At 36.4% G+C, this 27246-nt stretch overlaps 1 protein-coding gene and 1 long non-coding RNA gene across 4 annotated transcripts in view; both read left to right on the top strand.

Annotated features, from left to right (window-relative positions):
• Window positions 1-15859, top strand: part of LOC128604255 (calsequestrin-1-like) — a 47505-nt gene extending 31646 nt beyond the window's left edge. For 2 of the 3 annotated variants that reach the window (XM_053619248.1, XM_053619250.1), the window contains exons 3-12: window positions 3698-3791; window positions 8324-8424; window positions 9546-9657; window positions 9814-9887; window positions 12001-12131; window positions 12449-12494; window positions 12663-12717; window positions 13438-13538; window positions 13779-13853; window positions 14502-15859. In XM_053619248.1, coding sequence (XP_053475223.1) covers window positions 3698-3791; window positions 8324-8424; window positions 9546-9657; window positions 9814-9887; window positions 12001-12131; window positions 12449-12494; window positions 12663-12717; window positions 13438-13538; window positions 13779-13853; window positions 14502-14936 — 1224 coding nt within the window. In that variant the 3' untranslated portion in view covers window positions 14937-15859. The remainder of the gene's footprint in view (window positions 1-3697; window positions 3792-8323; window positions 8425-9545; window positions 9658-9813; window positions 9888-12000; window positions 12132-12448; window positions 12495-12662; window positions 12718-13437; window positions 13539-13778; window positions 13854-14501) is intronic. The other variant, XM_053619249.1, reaches the window with a different exon arrangement.
• Window positions 15860-16491: 632 nt separating this feature from the next.
• Window positions 16492-19817, top strand: LOC128604487 (uncharacterized). Its single transcript, XR_008385188.1, has 3 exons — window positions 16492-17062; window positions 17775-17810; window positions 19575-19817. It is a non-coding gene; the product is annotated as an uncharacterized LOC128604487 (long non-coding RNA).
• The last annotated feature ends 7429 nt before the right edge of the window (window positions 19818-27246 follow it).

The following is a 27246-nucleotide window of genomic DNA, read 5'->3' as shown; positions in this document are numbered from 1 at the left end:
CTCTTTTTCCTTTTTCCAAATTTCTATGATTTTTAAATGAATTTCCTTAACGTCTGGCCAATTACTAAAGCCTGATCTGGAAAAAAAAAAAAAAATCTGAATGGCATCCTTCCTTTCTGTCTAGGAATGCTTTATTTGGACTACTTTCATCTGTTCAGGTATTTTCTGATGCATTATATAGTTGTGAAATATGGAAGGAAACAGAGAGCGATGCTATTGTAGATTTTTTTAATTTGGCTTCTGGAACATAATAAAAAAGAAGCCAAAATATGTCACTGTTAACCAGTAAATCCATCCAACTCCCCCTCCATCAGTCCATCCATCCATTTATTTACAGTGGTGCTTGGTTTGTGAACCCATTAGAATTTTCTATGGATCTGCATAAATATGACTTAAAACATTATCAGATTTTCACAGAAGTCCTCAAATTAGACAGAGACCCCAATTAAACAATTGAGATAAATATTATACTTGGTCATTTATTCAATGAAAATGATTCAGTATTACATAAGTATGTGTATGTGAACCTCTAGGATTAGCAGTTAATTTGAAAGTGAAATTAGAGTCTTGTGTTTTCAATCAATGGGATGGCAATCTGGTGTGAGTGAGGGTCCTGTTTTATTTAAAGATCAGGGATCTATCAGAGTCTGATCTTCACAAAACATGTTTGTGGAAGTATATGGCATGAGCAAAGGAGATTTCTGAGGACCTTTGAAAAAGAGTTGTTAATCATCAGGCTGGAAAAGGTTACAAAACCATCTTTTGTAACTTTTGATTGGCCCTACCAATACACAGTCAGACACATTGTGTAAAAAAAAAAAAGGAGAAAATTCAAGACCATTGTTAGCCTCCCCAGGAGTGGTCGACTAACAAAGATTATTCCAAGAGCAAGATGTGTAATGGTCATCGAGGTCACAAAGGAACCCATGGTAACTAATGTTAATGTCTGAGTCCACCATGGGGAGAACACTGAACAATAATGGTGTGCATGGCAGGGTTCCAAGGAGAAAACCTCTTCTCTCCAAAAATAAATTGCTGTCGTTCTGCAGTTTGCTAAAGATCACGTGGCCAAGCCAGAAGGCTGTTGAAAAAATGTTTTATGAATAGATGAGACTAAAATATTTTTTTTTGGTTTAAATGAGAAGCATTATGTTTGGAGAAAGGAAAATACTGCATTTCTCCTAAGAACCTTATCATGTCTGTGAAACTTGATGGTGGCAGCATCATAGTTTGGGCCTGTTTTGCTGCATCTACAATGATGCTATCCTTCATTGATGGAACAATGAATTCTGAATTATACCAACAAATGCAAAAGGAAAATGTCAGGACATCTGTCCATGAACTGAATCTCAAGAGAAAGTGGGTCATGTAGCAAGACAATAACCCTAAGTACACAAGTCATTCTACCAAAGAATGGTTAAAAAAGAATACAGTTAAAGTTTTGGAATGGCCAAGTCAATGCCCTGTCCTTAATCCAATAGAAATGTTGTGGAAGGACAGTTGAAGCTGTTCTGTACTGAAGAATGGGCTAAAATTCCTCCAAGCCAATGTGCAGGACTGATCAATAATTACCAGAAACGTATTGATGCACAAGGGGGTCATACCAAATACTGAAAGCAAAGGATCACATACTTTTGCCACTCACACATATGTAATATTGGATCATTTTCCTCAATAAGCAAATGACCAAGCATAATATTTTTGTCTCATTTGTTTAATTGGGTTCTCTTTATCTACTTTTATGATGTGTGAAAATCTAAAGTTCATTTCAGTTAGGTCATATTTATGCATACAGAAACTTCTAACGGGTTCACAATCTTTCAAGCACCACTGTATGCAGTTCAACTTCTATTGTCCCACTAGTTTGAGATGGATGTACTGATAACAGTTAAATATTATACCAGAGTGCTGTAGAATTCTCAATTCTGATTGGTAAGAAACTGCTCTTTAACAGCACGACTCAGACAGTAATTCTGGCTGCAAGGCAATTCACAGGATTATATTTAATGTGCTAACTGTAATAAGCTATCCGTTTAATAGTAAAAACTTATACAGCGAATTGTGTCAGATGCTCCACATAAATGGATTAAAACCGTGTTTGTTGATATTGTGAGGGTTATCTAGCATTTTTGGATGCACTCTCCAGTGTCAGTGCATTGTAACAGTCAGAAGTGAAGCTATTACATTTTCAGACACTTGAAAGTGTTAAGACTATGTGCTTTCTCTGTACCATGACCAGATGTGTTTGTTTGTCTTATTAACTTAAGAGAATATAAAAGAGAGGGTGTTATAGCATTCCACAACTTTAAGTCCAACTACCAACTGAAAATTAAATTCATGACTTTTTCTTATTCATTATTCTTTAATGAACAGAAATTTGTAAGTATTGGCAAATTGCAGTGGTATAAGAGGAATAAAACCCTTTGGGCCATGCTGTTATTGGTAAATAATAGCGTGACCCCATACACCCCATCACTGATTATTTTTCTATAACAGGGTGTCCCATCATGTTTCAATCCTTACTTAAAATCTTAAATTGTTGGCCTCTTATGAAATGTCCAAGAATTCTAATGAGCAAGAACAATTTGTAGGATTACATACAAATCGACCACTAACCCTACTCCTAACCCTAACTTTAACCTTCATAACTTATTTGAACTGAGTCATTAAAATATGTTGCAAATTTGAAGCAAAAATTGAGACAAGATCAGATTTGTTTTTATAAGATGAATTAAAGCTGGGAGTCCTTGTGATGCTGTGGTTTCATTGGCTGAAGTGAGTAGATGACCGCATCACACAGGCAAAAGCTCAATTAAATTCCGTATACATTAAACATTGGGATTCATCTTCAGGGGACTGAGTTGTGTTCAAAAACAAGATAAAATGGGTCTTAAATTATCAAGAGCTTCTGTAATATGAGAAAAACAAGACAAAAGTTGTTGAGGCAAAGAAGAGGGTTGGGAGTAAATCCATTGCCATGCAGCATGTTCAGTCCAGATGATACATTTTTGTGTATTTACATACATGCCTATACGTGTGTACTTTCTACAAGCCACACATTATCCCTTGTCCACCTGTCTCCATGTCTCCAGCCTTCAACGCCTTTCAAACAAGTCTCACCCCTCAACCATGTGAACAGTCAGCCCTGCCCAAGAGGCTCTGGCATTGGTCAGAGCAACTGTCCATCAATGGCTCTAATTTTACAGTAAAGGCAACCAGAGTTTGCCTCCTACATCGAGTAATAATCGAAAACCCACTGTCTTGGTCTAGTTGTTGAGTTTATTATAACATAGTGTCACTCTGGTTTTTAGTAAGACAGCATGTTATTACATATAGGTGGTGCTGGGTGTGCTGTTGTCTTTATAGTGACCATAGGGCATGTGTGGTCATCACAAAATGGTATGATTGGGCTGTGTGCATAGGCAACATGTGAAAAATGCTGTTTGCCTTTGGGATGGAAAACCAAGCATTAAAATTTCTCTAGTGAAATAATTTAGGAGAAACAGAAATGCATATAAACATTTATTGATTAGTTCTGTAACAAGATGTCTCTTCTGTAAACCAGGTTCCGCATATTAGTTGTTAGTGTGTGTGTGTGTGTGTGTGTGTGTGGGTGGGTGTCTGTGTGTGTGTGTGTGTGTCTCTGTGTGTATCTGCCCATGTGCCAATGCTACATTGACTGTCTATTTTTGTGCAGCTTGCCGCCCAGGTGCTTGATGACTTCAATGATGAGGATATTGGATTCGGGCTGGTAGATGCGAAGAAGAATGTTGCTGTTGCCAAGAAATTGGGTAATGTGCTCCAGCAAGATCCACTAAATCCCAACACAATTATACCATTATCCATTGAAGTACTCAGTTACTATTACCCTTTCCTCTCAGGGTGGATATAAAAATATAACAACAATATTAAAGGAATCACTCTTGAACATTTCCTAAAATTAAAGTGCTGATATACAGTGCTGTATGACAGTGCCTTGCATAAGTATTCATCGCCTTGAACTTTTCCACTTCTTTGTAGTGTTACAACCAAGAACTGTTATTTGGCATTATACAGTGTGGTTAAAAAATCTGGGATTGTTTTTACTGAAAATTTTAGACAAGGAAAACAAGGAAAGGAAACTGAATTTTCAATATTCAAGATTCGGCACTATTTCTAGGTCATTATTTAAATGTAAGCAAATTTGCGATATTGATCATGCCAACTCCTTTGTACAAAAAGTCAGATTTTCCTCAAGTCTTATCCCCTTCAGCAAGTGTTCAGGTGACATGCCAATGGATTTGATCTAACGCGGATCATCAGGTTTTACACAAACTTGTGAAGTGCATTTTGTGTCAAACTATGACATATGATCACAAGTTAGTCAATTTCAGTTCCAGGGTAACAGTATAAAATGTTCAAGAGGATTGAATACTTATGCAAGCCACTGTATAAATAGGGCTGTACTATCATTTAGTACATACAGAGTCACTAAGTTCAGTTTAAAGCAGTATACTACCCTCTAGTGGCAAAGTGACTGAACACAGCATGTCTACTGTTCAACCAGGAGCAGGACAGCAATGTTTTAACTATTTGAGTAGGTTGTCTCGTTTATAAGCCAAAACAGTTAAAAATCCTAATATATCATGCATGCATTAAAATATTATGACAAATCTGTAATACATGTAAATACAACCATTATTATACCTTAGGGCCTGCCAGAGAGTCTACATGTTTGCTCTATTTCAACTCACACAACACAGACATAGAACAATAATATGGAAAGTCTTTGGGGCCCTGAGGACTGGTTTGAGAACTGCTGCTGTAGAACATAATGTAAAATGTAATCCACTCAGCTATATTGCATTTGACTGTGTGCTGCCCCGTGTGAGGCAAAAGTAAATGGCAAGTACCTTATTGCATTTTTCCAAATGTCATTATATACTTATCCTTATCCTACTTGTCAGTAGTGCATGTCTCCAGGGCAGGACAAGCAGCACATTCAGTCTTGCCATTCAAATAACATAACCCTCAAAAGACAAGCTTGTTCTCTATTATGGACTAATTATACAGCCACATGTTGAAATTCCTCAAAGGACCATGATTATCACTACACTGTTGAGTGAGGAGATATATGATGATCTACTTAGCATTTACAACACGACACAGTCAATATCTGGTGGGATGTATTCAATATTTCCTTGCTGCATTATATATATATATATATATATATATATATATATATATATATATATATATATATATATATATATACACACACACACACACAACCCCAATTGTATGAACAGTATGGAAAATGCAAAAAAAAAAAAAAAGTCATTTGAAAATTCAATTCACCCTGTACTATATTGAAAACACCTTATTAACACATTATTTGATGTTTTGCTTTGTGAATTTAATTTATTTTTGAAAATATACTCTCATTTCAAATCTGATGACTGTAACACACTACAAAAAAGCTGGGACAGTCGATTGTTTACCACTGTGTAACATCACCTTTTCTTTTAATAACACTTATTAAGCTTTTGGGCGCTGAAGACACCAGTTGGTTAAGTTATCAAGCGGAATTTTCCCCATTCATCCATTATGCATTTTTCAGCTGCGCAACTGTATGGGGCCTTCATTGCCTTATTTTGTGCTTCATAATGTGCCACACATTCTAAAGGTCAGGACTGCAGACAGGCCATGCTAGCACCCGCACTCTCTGCTTATGCAACCATGCGCTTGTAATCCGGGCAGAATGTGGTTTGACGTTGTCCTGCTGTGCATGGCAGCATTTGTTGCTCCAAAATGTGTACATATCTTTCTACATTAATGGTACCCTCACAGATGTGCAAGTTACCCATGCCATGGGAACTGACACACCCCCATACCATGACAGACGCTGGCTTTTAGACCTGACGCTGACAACAGCTTGAAAAATATTTGAAATATCGACTCCTCGGACCACAAAACATGATTCCACTGTGCTGCTGTCCATCCCAGATGAGACCGAGTCCAGAGAAATCGGCGGCGCTTCTGGACAATGTTGATGTATGGCTTCTGCTTTGCATAGTAAAGCCTTAACTTGCGTCTGTGGATGCAGCGGTGAATGATGTTGACTGACAAAGGTTTACCAATGTATTCCCGAGCCCATGTCAGAATATATATTACAGACTCATGAAGGTTTTTAAGACCGTGACATCTGAGGGATCGGAAATCACGCACATTCAGAAGTGGTTTTCGGCCTTGCCCCTTTACGCACCGAGATTTGACAAAATTCCTTGTTGGACGTGTTGGATTATTCGTTGACGCAGCTGTTGGCAGATTGGCAAGCCTCGACCCATCCTTGCTCTTGAAGGACTAGGCCTTTTTTGGAGGCCTTATATACTATGATTAGACGATTGCCTCACCTGTTTCACATCACCTTCGTATTTCAACTTTCACATCGCTATTAGTCCTACATTGCCCAACTCCCAACTTTTTTGGAATGTGTTACATGCATCAATTTCAAAGTAAAAGTTTATCTTCAAAAAACTGTGCAGTTCATTAGGTCAAACATCAAAGACCTTGTGTTTATACGTTTTTTTGTTTAAATACTAGTCAAAGTACATTTACAAATCACTCCTCTTTGTTTTTATTAGCATTTTCCATGTTGTCCCAACTTTTTCAGAGTTGGGGTTGCATTTATCTATCTATTTATTTATTTATTTATTTATTTATTTTAGAAAAGAATCAACATTTTGATTCATTCTATTCCAGCAATGGGTCTCATTTATCATTTATCTTTTAGTAAAGTTGTGTGTAAATGTTAGTGTAAGCCAAACTGAACTCAAAATTTACTTCTAGCCTTCTCTCACACACTAATGTGTCCTCCCTGATGCTGGAAAAGCAGGAAGGCATAGGAAGCCTGATGTTGGCATGTAGCACACTAGGGAATATACGGCATACTGCAGCTGGAGACATACCAGATCTTTCACCTGTTAGTCACCTACTGCTGGTTCTAATGAAGTGTTGCACAGCATTAAAAGAAGATGTTGTGGCAAATGGAACTAATTTATATGCTGAGCCATTACAGACCACCCTGCTTTTATACAGCATTTCCTCTTAATTTAATTACTCGTTTTATTTGACTTAACATATGAATTTTTCTTGGCTTGCTTGCTTTTATTTTTTAACATTTTTCTTTTTCTTTAAATAATGCAATTAATATATACAACTGGGTTTCACAAAATATTAATTACATTTGGGTGTGTAATTGAAATACTAAGCTATTTATACTTGAGAATGTAATCTGTATATACAGTAAAAGTGCAATAATCCACGGAAATTATATCATTTGAAGCAAATCAGACAAATGTTACATTATTTCATCTTTGAATGCATAAATTTACACATACTCAGGAAATGTGTAAATTGTCTATTGACAATTTACTAATACATTTGTTGATAAATTAGGCCCAATGTTTGTAAGGTCAATACATTCAAAGAATGCTTTTAACAATATCTAAAATATGTCTGTCTTAATATACCCTTTATTTCACAAATGTGTCATTGTGTCTAATCACAGATATTCAAGTAGTACAAATACATAATGCCTTACATATTTTATAAGAAATCACCCAGCTTTCCCCTTTCACATGACATATACCAACCGGGGATAGTGAAAGCTTTGTCAGAAACATGTGAGGTCAGCTAATCACATTAGATTCTCAATCAGCTTGAAGTCTGAGCTTTGACTGGGCCACTGTAACACACAATTGTAACAGCTTTGGAAGCATGGTTTGGGTTAGATTTTAGGATATTTGATAATTTTATACTTTTAAAAAACTGTATCCTGAACTGACTTTTGTTCTCTCCCTCTACAACTGGCTCTCACTCTATAAAATCATGCTGTGATGTGTGTACCAGCTAAGAATTTTTTTTTGTTGCAGGTGCCAGAGAATGGTTTTCTTAAGGACCGTTTATGAATTGGCATAAGATTGGGTGCATTATATTTCACAATTTTCATTGAAAACATTATTTTTTTTCATTGTAAAAAAAATACAATTTTTTTACCCTACCCCCCCCCCCCCCCCCGCCAAAAAAAAAAACAAAAAACAAAAAAAAAACAAAACAACAACAAAAAAAAACAACAGTTTACAACTCAGTCCTGGATTAAGTGTATTTAAAACAATTATTCAGGGTGCAATTTTAAATTTGAAACTTTGTCAATGATTGCTTGAATTGGTGAACATCACAGTAATGCAGACTGAAATATCATGAAAGGTGTACACCATGCTTTTAGTATTATTTTTGTGTAAATCATAATTCTGCTACTAAGTATACCCCTAATTTTGGACAGGTTTCGATGAAGTCGACAGCATTTATATCTTTGCTGATGACGAGATCATTGAGTATGATGGAGAGATGGCTGCAGAAACATTGGTGGAATTCCTCTATGATGTGAGTCATGCTGATATTAGTTTCTACCATAATTCCTATATTATATGGCCAAAGCAATAATCTGCAGCATTTCAATGGGATTTAAATCTCGGCTTTGACTAGGCCATTCCATAAGCCTCCATTTCTTTATTTTGAGCCATGCCTTGGTGGATTTGCTAGTGTGATTAGGATCATTATCCTGTTGAAAGGTCCACTTTCAGTTCAACTTCAACTTTTGGACAGATGGCCTCAAGCAGTCTTTGATATGATGCAGCATTCATAGTTGAATCAATGAATGCAAACTGTCCAATCCCTGAGGCAGCGAAGCAACCCCAAACCATAACATTTCCACTACTGTGCTTCACAATTGATATGATGTGCTCCTCCTGAAAAGCTGTCTTTGGTGTCTGCTGTTACTGTGGCCAAACAACTATATCTTTGATTCGTTTCTCCAGAGCACATTATTCCAAAAGGCCTGGACTTTGCGTATATGCTCAGTGGCAAACTGTAGTCTTGCCCTAATGTTCTTTTTAGACAGCAAAGCCTTTTTCCTGGCACGCCTCCCATGCAGGTCAAATTTGTGCAATGTATTTCTGATTGTAGACACATGTACTTTGATACCAACAGGTGCAAGACTCACTAGCAGATCCTTTGATGAAATTTTGGGGATCTTGGAGACTTCTTTTTGAATCAGACAGTCTGCTTTTTGGCTGAATTTGCTGGGACAGCCAGTCCTAGACATTTTCTGAAGGCCTTACAGAACTCTTTAGATCAGTCAAATTACTTAAAAAAAAATTACTTTATTATGCTATATATTTTTTAGAAATAGCTATTTAGGATTCTGGCTAGTAGCTATTTAGTTACTGTATTAAGCAGATATTACTCTTTGAATTATGACATAATTCAAAGAATAAACCATATAAATAATACCCTTGCTGCTAAATATTAGTACATTTCAACCGAGAATGCACTTCTTCCTAAACTGCTTTCACTTCCAAGTAGTAGTTTCAAAAACATTATCATGCTTTAATACCCACTACAAGCCAATTGTCCCACCATGTGATGAGACCATGAATAAGTCAAGTTGAAGTATTTTTTTTCAAAACCTTTACTGATTACTGATAGATTGTTCTCTCTCTCAGGTTATTGAGGATCCTGTGGAGATCATTGACAATGAAGGAGAGCTAAGAGGCTTTTTTAACCTTGATGAGGATATCAAATTGGTGGGATACTTTAAGAATGAGAATTCCCGGCGTAAGTATTGCCCAGTGGCTGTATTTCCTGTGCTGTGTACTTAGTCAGGTCTGTTTTGTTCAGTCTTGTGTCTGTTACTGATTACACAATCCATGTAGCCAGTGTTTGATACTATATGTAGTGGTCCCTATATCCCAATTGTTCTCCATATTTCAGACTTTATTGAATATGATGATGCCGCTGAAGAGTTCCATCCCTTCATCAAGTTCTTTGCCACTTTCGATTCAAAAGTAAGCAAAAATCGAAACATTTGTGTATTGATGTTTTTGTCTTTTTTACATTTGCAAAATATTTTAGTTAATACTCAACCATGACAAATTAATTCCAAATCATATATTGTGGAAAAAAGGACAGTCCATAAATAATATCTACAATACTGCAATAAATACAACATTATCCACTACCTACTATATCAGTACTAATGTACCACAAGAGGAACACTATTGACCAGATATTGTTTTGAAGTTGGATCAATTTCAGCAGAGCAGTTATGGTGATTGTGTACTGGCATGTTGTTTAACTCTTTAACTAACTTTTAAAGTTAGTTTAGTTCAATTTTAAAGTGTGTGTGTGTGTGTGTGTGTGTGTGTGTGTGTGTGTGTGTGTGGCATTAAGTTCAGTAGTGCTGATGAGGCTTTTAAATATTTAGGTCACTGCTGAGGTATTTTAAATACCCCAGTCATGACAGAAACTAGGACTTGAGGGTGATTAACACATATCATGGACTACCAGTCAGTACGTTTACATGGACAACAAAAATCCAATATTAACCCGATTAAGACAATATTCTGATTAAGAAACTAGCATGTAAACAGCGATTATTGATGACCTTAATCCAACTAAATTCATACCTGAAATAAACACAAATCGAATTAAGACATGTGGAGTATTCCTATTTTAGTTGCATTATCATGCATTACAGACATGTAAGTGCATTACAGACATGTACACACCTTAATCACACTATTAACATTGTGTGGGAGTTTTCACCACATTTTGTGACAGGACACGATCACACACAGCATTGCTCAACCGTTTGACGGCAAACAAGAAAGTATGTCTGTGTCTAAAACAGAATACTTTCCTACTATATAGTAGGTGAAATACATGTATTACGGCTACTATATAGTAGGTAAGTATGCGGGTTGGGACGCAGCCCACGGCTTCAATCAGCCATCTATTTGCACATATAGCATGACGAATAATTAACTGCACTTGAACCTTACATAAAATTAAAAATGAAACACCCAAAACTGTATGCGGTACCATAACGAAGACCAACTGTATGTTGATACGTGAAATTCTGGAGCGAATGTATGTAGAAGACAAGTAATAGAAGTTTATCTCACCCAAAATCTTCTCTTTAATTGTGGTTCTTCACATTTACATTGATTACAGTTGTGGTTTTGAGGTATCATTCTTGATTTATTTACAGTTTATGGGAATCTTGACCTGTTTCAGTTAAGAATATAATACAAATGTAAAGATTTTGCATTAGGTTGAGTAATTCATGTGCAATCAAGTGGTCAGTAAAACTACACAGCATCAATGCTGTTCCTTCTGATACCAGTACAATACCATTGCAGATGCTACTACCAGTGTGCTGAGAATAGTACACCGCCTAAATAACACATGGATGGTCCTATTATGGTCCCTTTCCACTGGGAGGCAGTAGAGAGGCTGACAAATAGTGTACAGCAATAGCCTGTAAAGTGCCTCTTTCCATCATATTCACATATAAGCTCTGTAACATTCAGTATTTTACAATACAAGATGCATTCTTCAATATATTAAAACAATTTTTTTTTTTTTTTTTTTTTTTTTTTTTGCAAAGAGTCATTTAAGGCCAAAAGTTGCATTAAGGAAGTTAGTCATATTCAGAGTAACTAAATTGAGGCAATTCAATCATAACGTCTGAATGCGATATAAGCTACTTTATCATGCACTTAATTTTCTGTTTAAGTTTTTGAATTAAAATAATGACAGTGTTTTTGATCATTTTCAATAATTCAACCACTGTGCAAAAATATTCAGTCCCAGCCTCACACAACACAAATCCTGAATTCTTTGATTTTTGTGTCATTGGTAAAGAAAACAAATATTAATATGAATGAAATTAATAGTTACATCAAAGAAATACACTGAAAAAAGGTTTCCAGTTGCAGAAAATCTCATCATTAACATACATCCTGTAATGTGGATGGACCACAGTGTCAACAAAGCCAGAGTTAGCATGCCAGGTTACAAAAAGTATGGAAATATTCAGGTTCCACGAAGCCTGTACTGTACCTCTATCTGAATTCTGAGTGCTTCCTCACTGTCCTGACTACTGCATCTGTGTAGATTGCCCAAAAACTAAAATTGGAACTGAATGAGGTGGATTTTTTTGAGCCCTTCATGAAAGAGCCTACCACAATCCCCGGCAAACCTTACACTGAGGAAGAGCTGATTGACTACATTGAAGAGCATGAAAGGTAAGACATCATAAAAGGCATATTTTAATATGGGAACGTAAGCTTATAAGCTTACAGGACTATATAACATTATTATTATTACAGGAATAGACCTGATTACTTATTTTGTGGGATTCATGAAGTTTTATGGACTTTTCCAGGAGCAGTGTTCAAGCAATGTGACTGTACAGATTAATGTTTACCCTGCTTTAATATGCCTTATTCAGTTGAAGAGGATATGAAGAAGTGCTTGGTCTTGTAAGACCATTAATTTGCTTTTAAATTTAGTATTTAAACTTACTGCAAGTGGAAATCTGTGTTGCTTCTCTTTTCTCCAGACCAACTCTAAGAAAACTGGAACCCCACAGCATGTATGAGACCTGGGTAAGCTTTCATAGCCAGAAAAATGAACACATATTATTATGACTCATATCTTTTAGATTGATGATAATGGCCAAGACATCTGGTTAATATGAAGTATTCAGATTATGGTAAATACTGGACATTTATATATTTATTTGTTTGTTTGTTTGCTTACTTATTTCTCATCAGGAGGATGACATTAATGGGCAACACATTGTAGCCTTTGCTGAGGAATCTGACCCTGGTAAGCTGAATGCATAAAAGTGGATAAGATCTAAGGACAGTTAAGACTTCTTACAGTGTATAAGAAGTGCTAGTTTGAATGGCTGCTTTTTAGAGAAGGTAGAGTAAGAAGCATACAGTGTAGACAGTGTACATATAGTAGATACTAAATCAATAAGAAGGGTAGCTAGAAGAGCACATCCCATAACATCACTCTATTATAAGTAGCTACAATTATATGTAGAACCAACTTGTAAATGATGTTTTTTTTTTTCTTGTGCTACTTGTCCTTACTGACTTTGCTTGTGCTACTAGCTTTGGTAAGTTTAGAGTTCTAAGAGACTCCTGGAAGAGTAAAGTGAAATTAAAACTGAAGGGGGTGAGACGTGTATGTTCTGTTGTGTGTGCATAATGATATTTTCACAGGCACCAGTTAAATGTATGATCTGAGTATCTGCTCATATTAAAAGATACAATGTGTCATAGATCTTGTTAGTTAAATCATACACACTATTTTGTGGATGTAAATTAAAAAAAGGAAATAAGTAAATAAATATCCTTAATTACCACTTGAAAAGAACAATTTTCACATGTTAGGACAGACAGCATCTGGAAAAATTTTAAATAGATTGTTAGAATAATATAATATTAATAAACTTGTATGAACTGTCAAATTTGGGCGAGCGCATATCTTTTAATATTTTTTTTATTGTGTTATGATTAACTTTTAACTTCTAATTAGATGGTTTTGAATTCCTGGAGATTCTGAAGGAGGTAGCATGTGATAACACTGAAAACCCTGATCTGAGCATCATCTGGATCGACCCAGATGACTTCCCCCTGGTGAGAGTCTCCATAAAACTAATACTGACCCTGAACCCCTGAGCCCTTATCCTTGACACTGACCCTAAACTGGATTACAATCTTCTGAAGTTTAAGTGCGAGCTTCATACATATTCTTCAATATTACTGTTATCTGACATATCCTAGACATAGCCTGCATATTGAATTATACTGAATGTTAAATTAAGTCTCATGGATGCATAAAGCTCTTCAGATTTTTCCTGTGTTTGTTTCATTCAGTTGGTGCCATACTGGGAAAACACCTTTGGCATTGACCTTTCCTCTCCACAAATTGGTGTGGTGGATGTAAAGGATGTAAGACCATCACCTATATTAACAAGCCAGTCTGTTGCCTGAAGGGGTGTGATAAGATGACTGTTCAATGCCTGAAATGCTCAGCTGTGTTCTGTAGGAGTTTGTGAGTGTTGTCTATAAGTTGACTACCTGGGTCTTAAGCACTCAGAGTTTATCTCCCAGTCTGCTTGCCTGCTTGTCTGAAATTGTCTCTCTTTCTATCTATTTTCCTGTAATTCTAATTTATCTTGGTTTTGTCATTTTTTTTCACTTGTCTAACTTTCTTCTGCCTGATTAATGCTGTACACTTTTATATTAACAGTTGGTTTGCTGGGTTTTAATGTTTATAAAGATGATTTTTCCTAAAATCTCAGCATGACATTTCTTAAATGTGTATGCAAGAAATTCTTAATTCCAGTCCTTAATTCTTAATTCCTGCCTTGCATAGTTTGAAGTTCTCACTACCCTTAACACACCAGGTTCAACTCATTAAAACCTTAATAATTAACTGATGAGATGGATCAAGGCATGTTAGTAGTGGGGAAAGTTTCAAACTGGCAGGAGTCCCAAGGAACCTTCGTTGTATGTGCTTCAGACTAAACATAACCTGCTATTTTTTTTTCTCCATTTTGTCTCTTTCAAATTCTCTCTTTTGTATGTATTGTACAGGCTGACAGTGTTTGGATGGAGATGGATGATGAGGAGGACATGCCCACTTCATATGAGCTGGACACCTGGATTGAGGATGTGCTGTCGGGCAAAATTGACGTTGACGATGACGACGACGACGATGATGATGACGACGACGATGATGATGACGACGATGATGATGATGATGACGACGATGATGATGACGACGATGATGATGATGACGACGACGACGATGACGACGACGACGACGACGATGACGATGATGACGACGACGACGATGATGACGACGATGATGACGATGATGATGATGATGATGACGATGACGATGATGACGACGACGACGATGACGATGATGATGATGACGACGACGATGATGATGATGATGATGATGATGACGACGATGACGATGACGATGATGACGACGATGATGACGACGATGATGATGATGAATAAATTCCTTCCATCATTTCAGGGATTTCACCATGATGGCTGGCACTAGCCCAAATACTTTTATGGCCATGAATGTGAAGTTCATAGTTCATTAAAGGCTTCAGTGTCCACACATCATGGTCATCACTTCCTGGTTTTGGAAGCTTTTTGCCTTTCTAAGGCAGGAATCCATCTGAATCCCTTGACACTTCAGGGGCACATCAGCATTATTTGACTGGTCTTTTTATAATGCCCTTGTGGTATTCCCGAACTTTGTAAATGTTTATCTTCTTGTCCAAAGTTCAAGTTCAAGTTCAAATTCAAGTTTAAGTTTAAGTTAAAATTCTCAGTGTTGCTAGTTGATGCTTATTTAAGAGCATTCTCTAAAATTAAAAATGGAGACAAGCCTGGGGGTATTAAGCCATCTAAGAGATTTACAAAGTTTTACAAAGTTTAAGTAATAGTATCTTGTATTTTTATATGTGTACCCAGGAATCTTTCTTTGCCACGGAGGTGGGTTTCTTACCCTGCCATTTTTAAGAAGTAACTATTTCGATTGGATGGAATTTCAATATACTAATTTGAGCATATACTAAATCAACAAAAAGTGCATTATTTTTGTCATTTGTTCAGACGGGAGGAGGCTGTATTCACAAAAATGTCTTAATTTGACCATTTCTTGTAGAAAGCAGTAGATGTACAACAGAAGTAAAAGAGCAAATCAGATTTTGTGCAATGTTGGAAACATGTGAAGACAAGAAGAACAAGAAACAAAAACTGTTTTCCATGGTCTTCATTTCAATGTATGTGCATGTTTGTGAGAGTGTGAGTGAAATGTAAACACTGATAAGTGAGATTTTTTAAATGAAAAGAAGTAAACACAAACTACACAGCAAAGAATTAAAAAATATTCTCTGCAAATATTAATTCATACTTACTATATATCTGATGAATTTAAACAAGATTAAAAAGAATTTAAAAAAAAACAAACATTTAATTATAAGTATTTTGTTGGAGTTTGGACAACATTCCAGTTTTAGAACTTAATTATCTTAGATCTTACATAGCTCATTAGGTAGGTCTTTAGGAATTGTCAGTTGATGACAATTCCAGAGCATAATAAATTATCTGACTCTACAAACATTCTGCTAACACTCAACCATAGCCACCTCTAAGCAGCTAACTGAGGAGCTGAAAATGGATCTAATTAATGCCTACAAAGCAGGAAGGCTATAAAAAAAGATATCCAAGAGCTTCCAGCTTTCCACTCTTTGAATTGTCATTAAGAAATAGCAGTTAGAATGGCAGGATACCTGTGGAAGTCAAGACAAGATCAGGAAGACCAATGAAACACTCAGATACAGTAGATCTTGGCAGAAAGGCAAAACCACTAATGACCCCTAAAACCCCTAAAGGACAGCAAGGACATGCAGGATGGTTATACAAAAAGGTATGTAAAATAAGATCTAAATAAACCAGAGGCATTTTGAAATTGGTGTGGTATGATGAAGTAAAAACTGAATTCCAAAGGTATGTATGTATGTGAAAAACGGAGCAGCGGATGATGAAAAGAACACAGTGTCAACTGTCTGGCATGGAGGTGGATTTTTTTATGCTTTGTGGTTGTGTGACAGGAAACACTGCATGGGTAGATAGAAGAATGGATTCCAGTAAATATCAGCAAATTCTGGAATAATGTCAAGAAACTGAAGTTGAAAAGAGACTGGCTGCTACACCAGGACAATGATCCAAAACATACCTGAAAATCCACCATGATCCATCCATCCATTTTCTGTATCTCTTATCCTACACAGTGTCGTAGGGAGCCTGGAGACTTCACTTTAAAAATCAAACAAACTTTTGCAGACAACCTGACAACTGCACATGAATAATGAGAAACAGGAAAATCAAGTCTTGATATCTGTGCAGGCTGTGCATCACCTTGTCACAAACATAATGATCACGTGACTGGGAAATTCAGGTTAAATGACTACATGCTGCCCTGGGTATGTCACCGCCCTGGGTGTATAATGTCACCACCCTGGGTATGTAAGCCACACAACAGAACAAAATATATGCAGACAGCAAGAGAAACAGCTGAAAGTGTGACTGCCAACTGCAAGCAGAACAGAGCGAGAAGAACTTGACAGGTAAGAGTTATTATATGAATTAAACATTTTGAGCTTCTTCTTGTGTTGACCTTGAGTTTAACTTTCTATGCTTGTAAAAACGTTGGTAATTTATTAATTCAGTAGTAGAGCTGGTTGAATCAGTGCAAGTTAGTTGAGCTAGCTGTGGTGGCTCAGTGGTGAAGGCTTTTAGTTACCGTTCCGGAGGTTGGGTGTTCAAATCTCAACACTGACAAACTGCCATGATTGGGTCCCTGAGCAAGATCCTTATCCATTTTCTCAATTGTATCCTGCATCAGCTAAATGAGCAAATGCACAGGTTTATGCTATATTTTAAACAAGAATTATATTAACAAGAATTTTTACTTGCAAAATTTACAGTATAATACTGGAAACATACAGTAATATACTATAAAAAGAACAGGAATTTACTGTAAAAAAATCACAGTACTTTACTGTAAATATGTTTTACAGTTATTTACTGTAAATGTAAAGCGGTTTACTGCCAGTAAATGACTGCAAATTATAATTATCTCATAAATTATTTAACAAAAATAATAAGAGAGAGAAACTTTTGGTTATTAAACTTAGGGTCTTTACAAATAATAAAATGACTGTGTGTGTGTGTGTGTGTGTGTGTGTGTGTGTGTGTGTGTGTAATCTGATTATTCAGCGAACATCTTATTAATCTTTGTTTTGCATGTTTTGACATGCTTTTCTTTGTGTCCAACAGATATCATGTGCAGAATGAAGACGGAAAAACTTCAGGGTAAGAAAATTGTTTCAGCTGTTTCTCAACTAATAATGACATTTACCTATAATGTTCCATCCATTCCTATATTCTTCTTTTATATTCTAACTTTATCATACTGTAACTATACTGTAACAAAGCTGATGGCGGTTCAGGCCAGGTGATGGTACACAATGTACAGCAGTGTTACAGTGTTATGTAATGGCAGTAAAGCCGAACATGTTTGACAGTGCATTTACTTGGTGACACATGAAAAACTGGATCAGGAGCATTCCTACACCGTTAAGAAAAATCCCTATGCTTCATTCAACCAACACATATTTCCTGTAGATGTTTGTTCCACAGTAATATACGGTACCTTTTTTCTTAGCATTTTTAACAATTCACGTGACCATTTGCTTTACTCAAATGACTACAGACACATTACAGAGATCACACATAATTGTTAAAAATGTATAATAGAATGTGAACTACATTAAGAAAAAAAAACACTATTACTCTGTTATTAGATTAGCTGTGGTTTCAACATTTAAGTTTAAATCCAGATGTGACTGCTCCTGAATGAGGAGTTTAAAATACACTTTTGTTTGGAACTAAACCAAACCAAACAAATGATGTTCAAAGGTTAATCAGAAAAATCTTCATCACATGGCCCAGTTGTTACTTCCATTTGACAATGAAAGGCGATAAAAGCAGTGCTTATTACAGTTGACACCTGTTCATATATATGAGGGGGCAGTGGTGGCTTGGTGGTTAAGGATCTGGGTTACTGATCGGAAGGTCGGGGGTTCAAGCTCCAGCACTGACAAGCTACCACTCTTGGGCCCTTGAGCAAGGCCCTTAACCCTCTCTGCTCCAGGGGTGCTGTATCATGGCTGACCCTGCGGTCTGACCCCAACCTCCTGATATGTTGGGGTATGCAGAGAAAAGAATTTCACTGTGCATATGTATATATGACCAATAAAGGCTCATTATCATTATTATATAAGACTCTATAAATGTTTATGCAAATTTATGTATTGAAGAGATTAAGTAGGTGTCATATATCATTATGAACACTCTCCTTAAGTAAAGTGTTACTGGAAAAACTAAAGCAGGGTATGAACTGTGATGAAAAATATGTACCTATTGTTAATGATGAAAAATATACCCCAGATGTTCAGAATGAATGAATGCAAAAACAACCATAAATAGACATTCCGCCTGACTCCATAGAAGCCCTACAGATGAATTTCCCAGTATCAGATAATTAATGGCTCTGTTTCTTGTACCTAAGAAGACCTAGAAATCATATAGTTACTCCATTACTTATTGGATGTACAGTAGATATACTTATTAACCATTAATTATCATGTACCAATACATCTACAGTATAACAATAATTTTAAAATGATCCAATGTTGGTAACACACAATTATTTAAAATGTCTTTGTATTCTGGTGCATTAAGAATACCTCTCACTAGGAGATGCTGAATTTCTTATCGTCTCATATAGTCTCTTATGCATCTTCATAAACTCAAACCCAAATGTCTTCAGTGTGCAGCAAAACCAAAGAATTGCCTTGTCAATCCAATATTTTTGGAGGAGATTTTAAAGCACTTATGTTTAAGAAATTACATCTAGTATTTTTACTTGATTTTTAATTTGGATTATTTTGATACAATTTGATACTTCTTCACCCTCCTTTCTTGAGAAATTCATAGTTAAGTCAACTCATGTGCATTATTACGGGGGAATTACTTCATTCACTCTCATGTGTTATCCTATGTCCGTATGTGCAGATTTGGTAATGAGCTGTATGGATGAGCTGGTTGAGAGTGTGAATGAGACACGGCGGATATGTAAAGATTTGCTGAACCAAGGTCTACTGAGTGAGGACAAACACAGGACCATTGTAGCAGCTCCAAGCACTCAGGATAGAATGAAGCAGCTTTTGCATGCTCTGTCTAGCAAAGGACAACAGGGGAGAAATGCCCTTTACAGACTACTACAAGAACATGAGCCTGAGCTTACTCTGCAGTTGGGTATGTTGCATACAAAGCTAACATTTCACATTGTATTTCTCATGGTACTTTCTTTTCTGATGGGCTTTCTCAGCACATTCAGTTTATACCTGGCTATAGACTACTTTTTTCATACACCACACCCATATACACCCAAACATTGCTGTTTAATAGCCCAGATTACCGCCTTACTGGGACATAAAGTGGCCAGTCACCCCACCATCAACAATCCTCGGTAAATGTGTGAAGGTGTGTGTGTGTGGGGCGGGGGGTGGGGGGGTGGTGCTAGGTGTGTGTGTGTGTGGGCGGGGGGGGGCAGGTGCGGGTAACAGCATCCAAACATCCCAGTTAACTACAACACTCTATGCCTGTGAGCCCTCTAGATCTGCTCCTTTACCTAAGAATATGATGCTTTCTTTGTGTTGAAAAACAAATGTTTGGAAATGTAATATGTTGTTGTACTGACTCGATAATGTAGAAGTCACAAAATAAAAATCTAACAAAGTTTGCACTAAAAAAATAAATAGGGTGCCTAAGACTTACTGAAGTTATTGAAAATCACTCACATAATGCTGTTTCTTACACATATATGTGCATGTGGTGAGGCAGAAGCTCATTGAGTCAGTGAGGCAAGTGGAGCCAGTGGCCAACCGAATGCTCACCCAGGGCCTGATCACGGAAGAAGAGTACTTCCAGGTGTGTGAAGAGGAAGGAAGTGAGGTGAGGATGCACGCCATGTTCAGAGTTCTGGAGCAGCATGGGATGAAACAGAGTGACGGGTTCTACAATTTGCTTTTCCACTGTGAGCCTTTACTGTACCGTGAGCTAGGTCAGTCAATCTTGTAACCAGTTTCCTTTGTTGGACTTGAATTATGAATTGTAAAACATTTATGAACACAGGTTCTTAAACAGCATTTAGTGATTAAGCATTTATTCATGACTTATCAGTATCAACCCCAATTCAAATTGAAAATTTGGTTTAAATAATTTATCTTTTAGGTGTTTTTGTTTTCAAATATTTTGTTGTCATTTCCATTTAGAATTTTTCTGATTTATATTTCAGTATTTATTTATTTATTTTTTTTTTTACATTAAAATGCTGGGTTTAAATTAGTCTCCCCAAGTGACATTTATATACTCGTTTGTTTCCCTTAGTCTGTATTAAGTAGTGTGCAAAGACACTGGAACCTTTGGCTGGTGGACTAGCTAATGAATTTATGATTTGTCCACCCCTTATGTATTATAATAACCTTTGACTATTTTCTGTGTTTGATGTGCCTATACAAAATTTTTAACCTCCCATCTTTTTCCATTGCAGAAAAAGACAGAGTGTTTCAGATGTTTGAAGTGGACAAAGAAAACAACAAATTAGTACACCTTCTGCTAGAAGAGAGGTGGAGAGAGCTGGAAAGCAAAGAAAAACAAGTGGAAAAAGAGAAGGAGGAGCTGAGGAAGGCGAGGAACTGTTTAAAAAAACAGCAAGCAAAGATAGATCAGGAGAGAATGCAGGTCCTTAAAATGAAACTTGAACTCGAAGAATTCCGGAGAAAGCAGGATGAGATGAAGGAGGATGTGAATTCTCACTTTCTCACTGGAAGAAAAGAGCAGAGAATGACAGGACAATGGGAACACTTGAATAACAATGGCTACCCCGTACCAGTAAATGAGAAAAACATCTTGTCGTTCAACTGATTTCTGATTAATGAACTGACAAAAAAAAATCAGATTCATACTTTTAGACTCATAATGTACACATGCTTGACAATGAAGTTATAGTGTGATATTTTTATATTTGCCTGTATAAACATTAAAATGTTCTGTTTTTAATATGTGCTATCTTACACCTAAGTATTGTATGCATTGATTTTTTTTTTTTACTCATATTACTAATAGGTTTTCAGAAAAAAGAGATCAACTTTCCAACTTCTCCAAAACAGACAATTGACTTCAGTCTATCTTTTAAATCCACTGAACAAACATACTGTAATTACTGCTAAAAATCAATGGATTAAAATAATTATGATACTAATTACTGTATAATCTTTGCAAAGTGTATTTAATGAAACTTAATTGTATTGAAAAATGATCAATAATTTATTTGCTTAGGCAATACATGAGCGTCACTTTGTTTTGAAAAGTGGTGGGGATAAAACGTGGGGGTGGAAAGTAGTAATATCCTACAAGATGAAAGAGACTTTACTCTGTCATTGAGGCCATCTTTCTGTTTAGCTTATGGCCTTAGTGCATTTATAGCAAAATACTAATAATGAAACACACTCACTTTTTGTTGCAATTGAGCAAAATCCCAGTATAAATGAGCATCACCATTATATTTTCGCTCGTTCCCGGCCGTCAAAGCTTGATTGCAACAAAAAGTAACTGTGTTTCATTGTTATTTCTTTTATTATAAGATCCTAAGCTATCCTAAGATCCTAGTATCTTATATATAAGATCTAAGCTAAGCTAAGCTAAGCTAATTGGCTACTGCTGCAGTGGCTCTGCTTCTGCTAGTGATCACGGGTGGCTACGGATCATGTGCGCTCTACTGTCTTCACTCTCATTGGTAGTCGCTGCAGCAAGTCGCTCAAAATCTGCATAAAGTAAAAATTTCATAATTTAATATCGTAATTAGAAACTTGTTTAAATTAGGTTTAGCATAAGTTTTAATAAGAAATGTAATATTTTTCTTAAATCTAACTGACCACAAATTTCCATTATTTAATCTGCTCTGCTGCTTGTTGCAAAACGGTTCTGAAACAAGTTCACAGATCTGCTGGCCAAGCAGAAGCAGATCATGGGCTTCAGTACGAGAAACAGCACCGTTTGGTTGATAGAAGAATATATTCTGTATACAGTATATGTCCTGGCAGATCTACTGTATCTACCAGATGTTCACAAGTCCCTGAGGTCCAAGTCAAGTCTCAAGTCTTTGTTCTATTTTTAGTAATAGGTCTTTCAGCTAGTTATTATAATTAATAGTGTATGAGGCAAAATCAATTTTGAAATATTAAAACTGATTACTTTTACAGAATGTCTTGTTCATTTATTAAAAATTGTCTAATAAAGCAGACAATGTTTTACTTAAATCATTAATTCAAAATTAAATCATTAATAAATAAAAAAGCTATTACTTTCAAGCTATTACATTTGATCCAAAAGTTCTCCATATAATTTCAATAAACCAGAACATTCATACAGGTTCCCATTACATCTGGTGTAACCCAAACACAGAATTCCACAAAAAGAACATCATATCTACGGTCAAGCATGGTGGTGGAAGTGTGATGGTGTGGAGATGCTTTGCTGCTTCAGGGCCTGGGCAACTTATCGAGGGAAACATGAATTCTGCTCTCTAGCAGAAAATCCTAAAGGAAAATGTCCGGTCTTCAGTCCATATATTGAAACTAAAGCGCAACTGGATTATGCCCAAGACAATAATCCAAAGCATAGAAGTAAGTCCTAGTCCTAGAAGTAAGTGAAAGACTGATCTCCACTTATCGGAAGCCTTTAGTTGCAGATGTTGCTGCCAGATTTTAAATTTAAGAGGGCAATTAGTTTTTCACATTGGTGATAGGTGTTAGATTTTTTTTTTTTGCTTCAATAAAAAAGTTATAAAAACTGTACTGTGTGTTTACTCAAGTTGCCTTTGTTTTATATTGTATTTCATTTGAAGATCTAAATCTATTTAGTATGAGATATATACAAAAAAAACCCCAGAAGAAATCAGCAAATACTTTTTCACATATATTTAACATCCTTAGACATATCAGTTCCATGATATGTGTCAAAACTAAAATCAGTTTAATTAATATTTCAAAACAAATATTAAATATTGTATAGAAACACCCATCTATAGCAGATTCATTTCACAATAACTAGTTAATGGTTAGTATTTGTATTAGCATGAGCCTTGGAAGATACTGAAGACAGATCCATAATGCTTGCTCAGCTCATCTTCCAGCCACATCACACTGCCCTGCTGCACCCAGCCATTGTTATCAGGGCCAATGTAGCCTGCTGACTGTGGTGCACCACTATCTCCAAAGCAGCAATAAGCACTCCAGTAATAACGAGCCACCCTTGCATTATTCCCAATCACTTGATTCCCAGGGATTACACCTGTGACAATGTAAGCCCAGTTACAGTTCTGCTGCACCAGTGTGGCCATGTCTTCCTCATGCTTTTTCCACTGATTACGATTGAAGCTAGGATATTGTGGAGTTGCGTTGGTCACCGTGGAGGTGGCCAGCATGGTGTCTGCATTGTGTGTGTGGTAAACAGGGAATAGGTGTCCCTTGTCATAGCCAGAGCCTTCATAATCACTGTTAAGAGCCTGTCGCTGCCCTCGATTGGGTGATGGGATGTTCCCCTGAGACGCCATGCACACAAGGTTACTTCCATTGAGCTTCAAAGTAAAGAGAAAGGAGCTGCTAGTTTAAGGAATAGTTTATATACAATATAAAATGTTATATAGTAAGTAAAAACAATCAAAATCATGCTTTAATAATTCTACCACCCAGCATCAAGTTTTTTAAGGTATTGGTATTGGTTTGTAAAATTGCTTGATTGTAACCATCAGTATGTAGAGATACATTTTTGTGTGATCTTTAAAATGTGCAATACTCTTTAGAAATCCTCTTTAAAAAAAACATTTTTTGCAACACCAACTATATCAGTATAGCATAGTAATAATTAAACAAATATTTCTGATTTCCTTATTTTTGTATGCCATCAATCCTCTATTACTAAATACAATTTACATGCAGAGGTTTCATTATTACTCCATTTGTATCACTTACAATGTATTATTATTATTATTATTATTATTATTATTATTATTATTATTATTATTATTATTATTATTATTATTATTATTTTAGTTCCAATATTAAGTATCTTATGCTATTACACAATATATCATGTTCCATCTTCCTATGCTCCACACCCTTACACCATTCCAGTATTTCATAAAAGGACTATCTACATAGGTTAGGAGGCTAAAGAAATGCACTTTGAGTTACGAATGTTTTCAGTGATGTTGAGTAAGAGTTTAAAGGTAAAATGTCAGGAGCCATTTTATTTTTTGTTGGGGAGTGTGTGATGCCTACAAATGTATTGTCACAATTGTTAAGTTGTTTTGTGTATTGGCCTGTATAAAAGGAACAATTTGAATGTATTTTTGAAATGGATTTGAGTAGTATTTTCGAGGGTGCAATTGCTTAATTGTTCGTTTGTGTGTGCGCTAGTAGGGCTGCGCGATGCTTCCGCTTCTCAGACAGAGAACAGCTTGCTGAACAATCACAAGTAACATCTCCTGTGTCTGATTTTCCTGTACAAAACAGGTTAGTAGTGTGTAATATTTTGCTGCAATACATTTCTAAGGACTTTTAAACCCTTAAATATGTTGTTATGACAACATTTTATGTGTAAAACAGTGGTTTATTCAGTTGAGAGACCTTGAATTGAAGTGTAGCTAGCTCCCGTATAAAAAGTGTAAGCGACATGGCGGCCTTCCCACGCCGACATTTATTTTGTTTGGTCATTGCTCCTGGACATGTGCACCTTTTCCCTTTATTTGTTAAAGCTAAAATTTATAAAGTACAGTTAGTTCAATAGTTGTGTGTATATATAGTTGTAATGTGTTGGTAAGGTTAAAGAGACAGAGGTATTTGTATAATGTAGGCCTCTCTATTGTTTTTGTGTTTTGTATTTGAAAATGTACTAAAAGTGTGAAACAAGCAGGCTTAACAGTATTAAAGCTACTGGATGCATATGATTTTGGAGCTGGTAATAGCAGTAACTGAGAGTCATAGTACCAGTTAAGACTGGGATAGGTGAAGTATTTCTGTTGAACTTAACAACAAATTTGTACATTTATATAATTTGTAAAATATGTTATACCAGCGGTTTGATAGATTAACCTCCATGCTGTAATGTGATGCACAATGTGTAATTTGTTACAAGGAATATTATTGTCAAAGTGGTTTGAATGAAGAAGAAGAAAAAAGATGTATTCTGTTTAATAAAGACAGAGAACAGCTTGCTGAGCGATCACAATTTGCATCTCCAGTGTCTGATTTTCCTGTACAAAACAGGACACAATATCTGTTCACAGGTTACTCAAGCTTGAGGCCTGTAACAGAAATTTGGAGGCACCGCTGGGATCGGCATCTGATGAGAGTTGGCTCTGATCCTTTAACCTACAAACCAGGCGGACGTCGCAGGACCAGTACGGTGGAGTGGCAGGCGTGCAACTGAGGCGGCTACAGGTCCAGAGATTGTGAGGGGACCCCAGCTGGAGGAATGCAGTTTTGCTTGCTCGAAGTGACTGGACTGTGAGACATTGCTGGCCAAGGGACACAGTATGGAGGATGTTGAAAGAAAAGACCTGACCTGGAAGATAAAGAAGAGTCTTCACACACTGACAGCGGAGGAACTCTTTCAGGTTGCTGAGAACATCACACCAGTACCAGATCTTGATTCTTCAAGTGTAATCCATGGTGATGAAGAAAGTTGTTTTGATTATATATGCACTTACCTGAATTGTAAAACGTTACTTGATTTATAGGACCAGGGATTTTCTCACTTGCTGTCCTTGAAAGATGCTATTACTGAACTCATTGCTATTCGTGTCACTGAAGTCAGTCAGCCTACAGTATTAGGGGATGATGCTGTTACACTGACACAAACACTCACACAGGTTGTAGCAGCTCCACAGGGTACTGTAGAGAGTAATATTACAGACACATTTCCTGTAGACCCACAAGCAGTCAATTGAAAATTCACTGGGCTGACGTTCACCTAAGACACAACACACACAGATAAGATGTAAACCATACATGTATTTGATTAATTGCGGCAGGCCTCAGAGCATAGGTGGAGTACGTCTGCACGCAGGCAGAAGGTCAACTAAGAGACACACACATACACACAGTGGCCTGGTGTGTATGCAGAAAACAGAAATTAATCTGTTTCATATTCTGTTTCATGAAAAACTATTATAGGGTAATGTACATGCAAGCACTATAAAAAAAAAAAAGAAATGTAGAACAAACATAAAATTTACTCATAATGTAGAGATGGTGTGTTTAAAAGTGTCCTTTCTCGACGAAAATCCAGTCAGGAAGCGACACAGACAAGGTCAAGTTATTTTTAAAGAGTGAAACAAGACAAAATATATTTTGGAGCCGGAACTGCACCTGCGTGATAAGGGTCGCACAACAGTGCCCAATTGATGTACGTAATGGTGTTCCGGGACAGATAACTCTAAACATATTGATGTCTGGGTCATCCTGACCCTAAGAAAACTGTATAAATAGAAGAGCTTCAGCTCTGGTTTTTTTTTGGAGATCATCCTTGGGAAGTCTCAACTATGTGATCTCATGCAACAATAAATTTGGATCCTTGCCTCTCCTCACTCACGGGCCTGGTGTCTTACTTTCGTCCTTCA

The sequence above is a fragment of the Ictalurus furcatus genome, chromosome 29, assembly GCF_023375685.1.
Source record: "Ictalurus furcatus strain D&B chromosome 29, Billie_1.0, whole genome shotgun sequence".
In the NCBI taxonomy this organism is placed as follows: Eukaryota; Metazoa; Chordata; class Actinopteri; order Siluriformes; family Ictaluridae; genus Ictalurus; species Ictalurus furcatus.
Note: the sequence above shows the minus strand (reverse complement) of the source record. Positions and strands in the feature narration are given on the sequence as shown.